The 9,566-nt window shown below is 57.1% G+C and overlaps 1 protein-coding gene across 1 annotated transcript; it reads right to left on the bottom strand.

Annotated features, from left to right (window-relative positions):
* Positions 1-863: 863 nt before the first annotated feature.
* On the bottom strand, positions 864-4,202 carry LOC141727482 (cilia- and flagella-associated protein 45-like). The gene is made up of 10 exons (XM_074533897.1): positions 4,078-4,202; positions 3,619-3,760; positions 3,098-3,268; positions 2,772-2,950; positions 2,508-2,637; positions 2,127-2,273; positions 1,889-2,002; positions 1,491-1,684; positions 1,113-1,337; positions 864-942 (listed from the first exon to the last, which is right to left on the bottom strand). Exons 1-10 carry the CDS (start codon positions 4,200-4,202, stop codon positions 864-866), a joined length of 1,506 nt encoding a protein of 501 aa, XP_074389998.1.
* Positions 4,203-9,566: the final 5,364 nt, after the last annotated feature.

Genomic DNA, 9,566 nt, shown 5'->3' on the forward strand with positions numbered 1-9,566 from the left:
TTTCAGAAGCCCAGATGGGTTTCTCTTTACATTGTCAATTGGCCTCTTTCCATCTGTCCAGCCACCTCCACAGAGCATCGGCTGTCATCCATGAGTCAGTGCAGAGGGAGAGCTTTGGCCACTTCTCTCATTTGGTGATGTCCAAGTCTTGGCAAGGTGTTCAGTTGCTCAATTCCTTCTGTTTCCACAGCAGCAATTCCAAAAGCCCATCAACTTCCCTTTGGGTCTTCAAAGTACCTGTTCCTGAGGTAGTCAGTGCTCAGGATCCACAGGGCATCTGGGTCACTTAGAATGGGGTGTTTCTGCCAGTCCTTCCCAGTCAGGGAGTATGCATAAATGTGCATAAAGCTGATGCAATATCAGGGGTATAAAAGATGGACCCATCATTTTTGTGCATGAGCCTCTGGCATTTTGCCATGCTCCCAAGCACAGTCTCTTTTGCTTTGCTGATTTTTTTTGTTCTCAGTAAAACTTCTATAACTCATTCCCACTTGGGTTCTGGATTGTTTATAACAGGTGGTCAGCCAGAGCAATCACCCACTTCTTTTGTTAACTCACTCACCTGCCATCCATCCCTGGGGCATCATCCCCTCTTTCTTCCATCATCTTTCAGTTGACAAATGGCAAAAATTCACTAATAAGCCCAAACCTAATAAGTAACACAACCCCAGAGTGGGACACGTGGGACAAGGAGCCTCAAGGCTCCTCCAGCCCTGAGGGCAGTTCCTCCCAAACAGCCCTGAGGCCAGGGAAGGACAGAAAGCACCATCTTCTCAGAAACATCGTTTATTGGAAAATTTAGTCAATGCAAATGGAGCCCCAAATCCGTGGGGAATTGGAGCTGGTTCCTGGTGGGGCTGGGCCTAGGAGGGGGCTCTGCTGGCTTGGCTCTGGGCTTTGCGCTCCACCTGGGCACAGTACTTTTCGGGCATTCCAGTGGCTCTGCAGAGGAAAGAATCCATCAGGTTCCCAATGGATCTGGGACTCTGGCCCCACAGCAGGTCCCATTTGCTGAGGATGCAGAGGGAGCTGGGAGGTGGCCCAGGCTGGGACACTAGGAAGGATTCGGGGAGCCCAAGGAGCCCAGGGAAGCAGCACTGGCAGCCCCTGACCTGAACTCCTGCAGCTTCTGCTGCCTGAACTGGGTGAGGCGCTGGCTGCGCTGCCGGACCTCCTGCTGCAGCCGCTGGCCCTCCTCAATAACAGCTGCCCGCTCCCGCTGCCGCTGCTGCTGCAGCTCCTGGATCTGCCGCCAGAGATCTTCAGCGTGGGCGCGCTGCCGGAGCTCCCTCTGCTCCTGCTCCAGCTTCTCCCGCTCCAACTGCTCCTGATAGGCCCTGTGGAAGAGCTGGGCTGGCTCAGGGACCCTGCCACAGCCCCTCACACCTGGCACAGCACCTGGGCTGGCACTGGAGCCTCTAGAGCAACTAGCTGGAACTGGGAGCCCCCTGGCCACCACCTCAGCCATCCCTCAGTCCCATGTGCCTCACCTGAGCACCCTCTGGAATTCCTGGCGGTCTTGCTGCACCTGCATGGCCAGGTACTGCTCCTTCTGGGCCACCTGCTCCAGCCGGTCCTGCTTCAGCTGCTTCTCCAGCTCGGCCTTCTTTCGCGCCTTCTCCAGCTCCCGCCGCCGCCATTCCCGGTCTGCGACCTCTTGGTTCCTCTTGGCTCTCAGAGCATCCTGCCCAAATAGGGGACAGTGCTGAGCTTCCCTCAGGGGCACCTTTGGAAGCCCTTGGCTGTGGCTTTGGCTCTGCTCCAGGATGTCCCCTGCCTCCAGAGGCTGGTCCTACAGACCCCCCACATCCAGGGGTGCTGCCCCTTCACCAGTCTGGGGACAGGGACGGTGGCAGGGGAGCACATTACCTGTTCCTGGGCCACTAACCTGCTCTGCCTGCCAGTCCTGGGCCCGTTCCTGTGTGGCCCTGAGCCGGGCCAGCTCCTTCTCCTTCTCCAGGCGCAGTTGTTGCTGCTCCGCCTCCAAGGCGGCTTCACGCTCCTACGGGGGTCAGAGCCCCAGGGTGGGACAGAGCCCAGGATGGGACAGAGCCCCAGGGTGGGACAGAGCCCGAGGACAGCTCCTGCAGCCCCTGCCCACCCCACCAGGAGCCCACTGCTCTTACAGCCTTCTGCCGCTGCTGCTCCAGCACCCGCTCGTCCTCCAGCCTCTCCTGCTCCCGCTGTTGATCCTTCAGCCTCTGGCTCTCCATGTTGAAACGTTTAATATCAGCATGGATTTGCTTTAGTCGCTCCTGTTTCTGCTCCCAGGCCTGGAAATGCCATGCAGGGCTGGAGATCACCAAGTTGAGTGCTCTTCCATCCTTGTCACCCAGGGCAGGAATGCTTTGGGCCACCTCCCTAGGATGTCACAATGTCCCCAAGGGACTAGAGCTCTGATCCTGCTGGCTGCTGTCCCCACTCCCTGAGTGTGGCTGATCTAGCTCTGCCAATCCCTTTCCAGCCATGTGGAAACCTCCCTGCAACTCCCTATTCCCTGCTCCCACCTTCCGATCCTCCCTCTTCATCTGCTCCAGTCGCTCCAGCTGCCTCTGGCCCTCCTGGTATAGCTCCTCAGCCCTCAATGCCCGCTCCTCTGCATTCTGCTCCATCTGTTTCACAATGCCCTGCCGGGCTCTAGGAATACAAGAGCAGAAGGGTTTCCTATGGCTTCATCCTGCTCCCTATCATGGGCATGCTGGCATGGACAGGGCTGGTGTGGTTGGAATGGGCCAGATGCCTCCATGGGGAAGAGGGAGCCTCCTGCTCACCTCATCAGCTCCTGCTTCCTCTGGCGCTCCAGTTCCTCCTGGACCTCCATGCCCTTCTCCTGCTCCATTTCCATCATCTTGTCCAGGCGCTTCTCTTCCTCTGCCAGTTCCTTGAGGATCATCTGCTTCTCCAGGACTTGCTTGTCCCAGATCATGTTGCACTTGGCATTGAGGAACAGCTGTGGGGACAAGAGGTGTCTGTGGCTTGGAGCCGCACTGGGACACAGGGAGCAGGGAGGGCCAGGGAAGGAGAGGAAGAGCCTGGGAGCACAAGGAGCAGGGGAGACTCAGCAATGCCAGGTGATAGAGGGGAGTGCTGGCCCTACCGCGTTCAGTTGCCGCACATCTTCCTCCTGCTCCAGCCTCATCCTTGCCACCCGCTGCAGCAGCTTCTGCTCCTCCTGCTGCAGCTCCTCCTCCATGTCTCTCCAGCGGTTTCTCTTGTCCTCCAGCTCTGCCTTTCTTTGCTCCTCAATCTGGGCCTTTTTTAGGGCTTCCTATGGGTACAGAGAGCGCTGCCCAATCCTGGCCACCTTCCCAAGGGCTCACAGGGGTCACACTTCAGGTGCTGCACTCCCGACACTGAGTGGGAACATGTCAGGCTCCTGGCATGTCCATGGGCACCCCTCCCCACACCTCTGGGCAGACACCCCATGCCCTTTGAAGGCTGGCAGTGCTGGGCACAATTTCAGGGATGCTGCCCAGCTCTCAGTGGAGCCCTGAGCCCTGCAGCCTACCCTGCACCCCAAAATGTGGTGGACAGAGGGAGGACCCCCTGTGGGAGCCACCACCCCTCAAACCCAGCTGTGGAGCAGGAAAAGGGGGAAGCAGAAAGGGAAATGCCTACGAAAGCAGCGTCCTGTCTGGCTCTCAGCGTCTTCAGCCTGTCCCAACGCTCCACCTCAGTCAGGGCTCGAGCTGATTCCTTAAGTTTCTCATATTCCTTTTCTCCAATGATGAGACACGGTTGGGGCTTCTCCTGGGGAATGCTGGGGAGCACAGGGAGAGAGCTTAGTGGCATGGTGACCCCAACAGGTCCCTGTGCTCCCTGAGCTGCCCACTCAGCCACCATGTCAGCCCAGATCAATATGGGAAGTGCTGGGGAAGCAGTGGGGACCTGGCTCTCTTGTTTTGGGGTGAGGCAGGAAGGGAAAGTGTGGTGAAAGTGGCACCAGGCAGGGATGCAGGGGACAGGATCCCCGGGGGTGGCCAGGGCACACTGCCAGTCCCTGCTCCCTAGAGATTTTGGGATGCTGCACTGACACCCATTCCCCCAAAACCCCTCAGGACTCGGGCACAGCCTTACACGAGGTCCCGGATCAGGTCCCTGGTGATGATTCTGGTGGTCTTTGGTTTGTATCTGACAGAGAGCTGTGATTCAGGCGGTTTGGGCACATCCTGAAGGATCACAATGGGGCTGCTGGAGCCCATGACCTGTGGGAAAGGACGATGTGAGGGATCCGAAATCCCCACACAGTGCTCCCTGGACACCAACTGATCCTGGGAGGAGCTCTGGACCCTCAGTCGGCCCTCAGGGGCACGACCGACAGGGGCCGCAGGGGCTGGGGGTAAGGCGAAAACCGGGGGCAGACCTTGGGAAGGAGGGACTGAAATCCTGGTGGGCGAAGCTGCCGACGGCGCGGGAGGAGGGATCCCCGGGAGGAGTCTCCTGGACAGAGGGACTGAGATCCTGAGCCGGTAGTTGCGGCTGCCATGGCACTCTCATAGAGTGTGGGAGGTGTGACAATGTCCTGGAGCCGACATTCCAATGTGATGGGACCAACGGTTAGGATGTATCTGAACCGATTGTGACAAAGAGCCCAAAGCCACTGTCGAGACATGTCGGGACCGACTGTTGCCATGGCAGCGCCCCCAACAGCTTCCGGGACTCACAGGATGTCCTAGAGCAGATGGGGGACGGGGATGTTGGTGTGAAAGCTCCGAGAGCTGGGAAGGGCAAATCCAAGGGAAGGCAGAGATGGAATTGCGGCAGCCAAGAGGAACCCGAGTGTTATAGATACATATTATAATATTGGCTTTTTGCAAATATTAAAATGGATTTTATATGTGCGATGTGAAAGTAGCTCTGTTATAAAGATATCATTTTTATTTCTAGTATTAATTAATCTTAGACATAGTATTGAAATAGCTGATATAAGTATGCTTGTATTTAAATGCCTGCTTGGACTGGATAACATCCCATGAACATAGGATGAGGACACCGGCTACAGATATGCCAACTATCCTCTGAAGACAGTGTGGACCAAGGCCCAAAACTGAAGACGATGATAAAAAAGGACTAAAAGAACAATCCAGGAATATGCATCCTCTAAAAAGGTGGATCCAAGGAGGAGATATGCTGAACAGTTCTTGGAACATGTAAACTAATTTGGGGGAAAAGTTTACTACGCGACAGGCTGATTGATATAAGGGAAAAGATATTTAAGGGGTATCCCAGAAGAGAAGAGTGTGCTCTTGGCTGAGTGCCAGCCTTTGCTCTAGGGTCCTGGTCTCCTATTGTCCTTTATTAGACTTCTTAAAATTTCACAGGAGAGTGAACGTGGTTTTCACTCCGAGGTTGCGAGAGGAACAGCCCTGCAGGAAGGAAGGAGGGGCATGAGGGTCTCCAGCGATTCGCCCAAAGCCTGTGGGGGTCCCCAAGCAGCAGACACCCTGCTGCAACCCTGCAGGAGCCCTGGCCAAGCAGAGGATGCCCGAAGGAAGCTGTGAGCCCGTGGGAAGCTCCTGCTTGAGCAGTTCCCGGGGCACTGAGCAAGGGCAAGGAAGGGCCTCAGCCTGGAGCAGCTGGGGCAGAGCTGCAGCCTGCAGGAAGGACTCCCGCTGCAGAAAACTCCTGTGGAAGGCAGGAATCCCAGTTAGGTGGAGGAGGGCAAGGACTGCAACTACTCTGGCTGAGCAGCAGCAGAAACAACCTGTGCTGAACTGCCTGGGGCCTCCCTTCCCATCTCCCTGTGCTGCTGGAGGGAGGAGGGAGAGCCCAGGAAGGAGCTTGGGTTGGGGGGGAAGGTTTTTTGAAGGATTTATTTGACTTTTCCTTATCCTGCTCTGATTTTGTCAGCAGATATTCATTCATGTTGCTAATTCTGAGCCTGCATTTACCGTGACAGGATTTGATGAGTGATCTCTCCTGGTCCTTGTCTCAAACCAGGAACCTTTTGTTCAATTTTCTCTCCCCATCCAGGTGTGGAGGGCAGTGAGAGAACGTCTGTGGTGGGTGCAGGGCATCTGGCAGGAAGGAGAAGGAGGGTTCAGGTCAGTTTGTTGAACAGATTGTTGTGGGATTTCAGTAGTTTTGTGGTTCTCAGTCCCTTGGCAAGAGGGAACAAATTACCAATTGTTGCATTTCCAGACTGGTTCCCTCACAGAGCCACGGCTTGGGCTCCCTTGGAGGTTTGTGCTTCTTGCAAGACTGAGCAAACCACACACAGGCCATTTTCCCCCACAGAATTCTCACCTCTGCAGCAGCTCTAAAGCTGCCAGAATCAAAGCCAAGGGGGCAGGGGGGACCCTCAGGTGCTGGCTGCCACCTGGGGCTGGGAAATGGCCATCCTTGCGCAGTGGAGCTGGGCCATGGCTGGATCCCACCCTTGCATTGACAGGGGTCACGAAGATATGCCATCTCTTTGACAGGTGGCACCACCACCCCCAGGGACAGGACCCCCCACGCCATGATGTGTCACCCCCTGGACTGGTTTCCCCCAGGTGAACCCCAGAACAGGGACCTCCCAGGACAGGACTCCCCTAGATGTGCCTCCCAGGACAGAGTCTGCTCCCCTTTCCCATCTTACTCTCAGCACAAACAGCCTCTTCCTTCTTGTCTAGGAAAAAGAAATTGTTGAGAGGGCACAGCCAAACACGTCCATCCCCCATGGCCTCCCCACTCTTCTCTGCACCACCTCTCCCCATTTTCCCCCTCCCCTGCGTCCCCCCAGCCTGTTCCCTTCTCAGGTGCTCCCCGGGATTGCTGAGCCAGGAACTGGGGGTGAGGGAACATGGCACAAAAATGAGGAAAAATTAAAAAAGAGAAAGAAAGAGAAGAAAAGGGCAGGGGAGGGCACAGAGGCAGAGCTACCCAGGACCCCCATGTGATGCATGCACAGGAAATGAGCACCCCAGGGAGGCAATGCTAGGCCCTGGGTCATGCCCAAAATCTGAGGCACCCAGGGAAGAAGCTGTGACCCATGGGCCCACCCAGCCACTGCCCATCCCTGGCATCCTCATTCCCCTGGGAACCCAACCATGGAACCTCATTTCCTTCTGTCTCCCCTTCCCTGGGGCCCCCAATCCTGGACTGCAATTCCTCAGGATATCCATTCCCAAGGAACCCCATCCTGGTAATTCCAGACCCTGGGACACCCCTTCCCTTGATTCCCCCAGGATCCCCATTCTCACAGGGGTCCATCCTTTCCCCTGGCATCTCCATCCCTCAGCCCCCACCCCATGATCAGAAATCCCTGGAGGTCACATTGTTCTGGGACCCTCATCCCCAAGTCTGAGTCCACCCAACCCTTGGGACCCCCATCCCTGGGTACCCCATTCCCCTGGACACCCATCGCTGGCTCCCCACACCACCTCAGCCTCCAAATTCAGGCAACACCATGTCCCCACCATGTACCACCATCACCCCATGTCCCACAAGGTCCCCACCCTGCCCTCACCAAGGGCCATCTACACGTGGGGACAAAGAGGTGACCTTGCTTCCTTCCTCTTCATCTGAAGAGCCAGTGGAGCAGTGGCCACAGCAGCGAGTGACAGCCAGTCCACATGGCTGGGGACACTGGGATGGTCGGGAGGGTGGCGCTGCTCCTGTGGGGTGAGCACCCTGGGCATGGGCTTCGCCCCCCTGGGATAGGGAGGGGAGTTGGCACAGGGGGACTGCAGGGTTCCCTTAAGTCCCCAATGCCAGCAGAGCCTTTGCGTGAGGTGACCGGGGTCATAGGGGCAGGAAGGTGAGGACATTAATGATGGGACAGGGATTCAGGGAGGCATCAGGAGGCTGGTGGGGGTGACCTGTGACAGTACAGCGGGGTCATGGTGTCCCTATTTTGGGGGTGTCCACAGCGTCCCCATGCCCTGCCTCACTATGGGGTGGCCACAGTGTCCCTGTCTCCAAGGGGTCCGTGCCACACAAGGACAGATTGTGGACAGCCACCACCCCCCATGCCCTTCTGCCTCTGTACCCACAGTGCCACCCCCACCCAGCCCTGTCCCTTCTCCCTTCCAGCCCAGTCCCTCAGCCTCGCTGGTGAGTCCTTGGGGATGCCATGTCCCCATCCCGCTGTCCCCAGCCCCACACTGGCCTTGGCAGGCTGGTGTCCCCTGTCACCCACAGGCAGGCAGACCACCCAGCTCCTGGTGGAGCCCCCCTGGAGGCCGCCAGTGCTGTGGGACCCGGTGACACTGGCCTGCCAGGGCTCACTGGTGCCACCACCTGGTACAAGGACGGGTAGTGCTGGGGGCAGGAGGGACATGACAACTTCACTGTCACTGAAAGTGACACTTACCTGTGTGACAGACCTGGCAGTGGTCAGCCTCCCCCTGAGTCTCAGATGGTGAGGGGCATTTGTGTCCCCAACCTGGCGCCCGTGGGGACGCCAAGGGTTCTGGGTTGGCTCAGCTTCATGGGTCGCCCCCCTGGTGTGACCAGAGCCTGTCCCCTGCTCTGGGGACATCCCAGAGCATCCATGTGCTGGATGCTATCCAATGGGTGGTCACTGGTCACATCAGGTGTGACAGGTCTCATGTCCCTCAGACTGGCTGGTGCTGCAGAGGCTGGTACAGGCACTGCTGGAGGGGGACACAGTGACACTGTGCTGCCAGGACTGGCAGAAGAATTCCAAAAGGGTTCTCCGCAAACATGAGGTCTTCAGTTTTGCAGTGGGAAGACCCCTGACACAGCCACAAGAATCTGAGGGACAATACTACATGTCCTCCAGGCCTGGGAATTTTGGAAAATAAGAAGGGGGAGCCCCCCAAGGCCTTGTATTGGCTCAAGACACAGCAAGGCTTGGTGAGGCTGCTGTGGTTCAGCTCCCCACCCCAGCTCTGTGCCTCAGCAAAGTCCCCTCCTGCAGACTGGGAATGCTGGATCCAGCTGCTGCTGGAACCAACTGAGCCCATGCCCCGGGCTCCAGTGTCCCCTCTTAGCAGGGCCCTTAGCCCTCCTCAGCCACCAATGGCCATTTTGTGTCCCAGGTGGTTCAGTGTCATCCAAAGGCACAGAGGGTCAGAGAATGGCACAGGAAAAGACCTGATGGCAGAGAACATGTCCTGATCCACTGAAAGCTGGAGCGTGTCATGTGGATGGGGCTGTGGGTGGGTATAGTTAAGCAGAGTAGTTAACTCTCCCAGTGCAGGGAGAGTTTCTCAACCTGTGCACCTGATTCTTCTGGAACTTAACCCTGATCCTCCTCCCTGCACTCCACCCTCATGGCTTTACAAGCCCATCATGGACCTGGGCAGGCTGGTGGGTCAGAGAACAGTATCAACAGGAAAAAGCAGCAGCTGTGACATCCTCTATCAAATCAGGTTTGTGGTGTCACCAGAGCAATATCTGTCCCACAGGGCAGGCAGCACCTGGAGGGGACCCTGAGATATGACACCCTGCAGAAAACTGCAGCAGGCAAATGGGTGCTGGAGGCAGCACAGGGGGCAGAGACCCACAGACAGGCCCCTCTGGGCACTAACATGCTTCGCTGCTCGGATTGCTGCAGCTGCAGAGGAGAGAGAGGTTCTGCCTTCAAAGGGGTTGGACAAGGCAGTTTGGGACTTCTG

This window comes from Zonotrichia albicollis, unplaced genomic scaffold (assembly GCF_047830755.1).
Source record: "Zonotrichia albicollis isolate bZonAlb1 unplaced genomic scaffold, bZonAlb1.hap1 Scaffold_125, whole genome shotgun sequence".
Classification (NCBI taxonomy): Eukaryota; Metazoa; Chordata; class Aves; order Passeriformes; family Passerellidae; genus Zonotrichia; species Zonotrichia albicollis.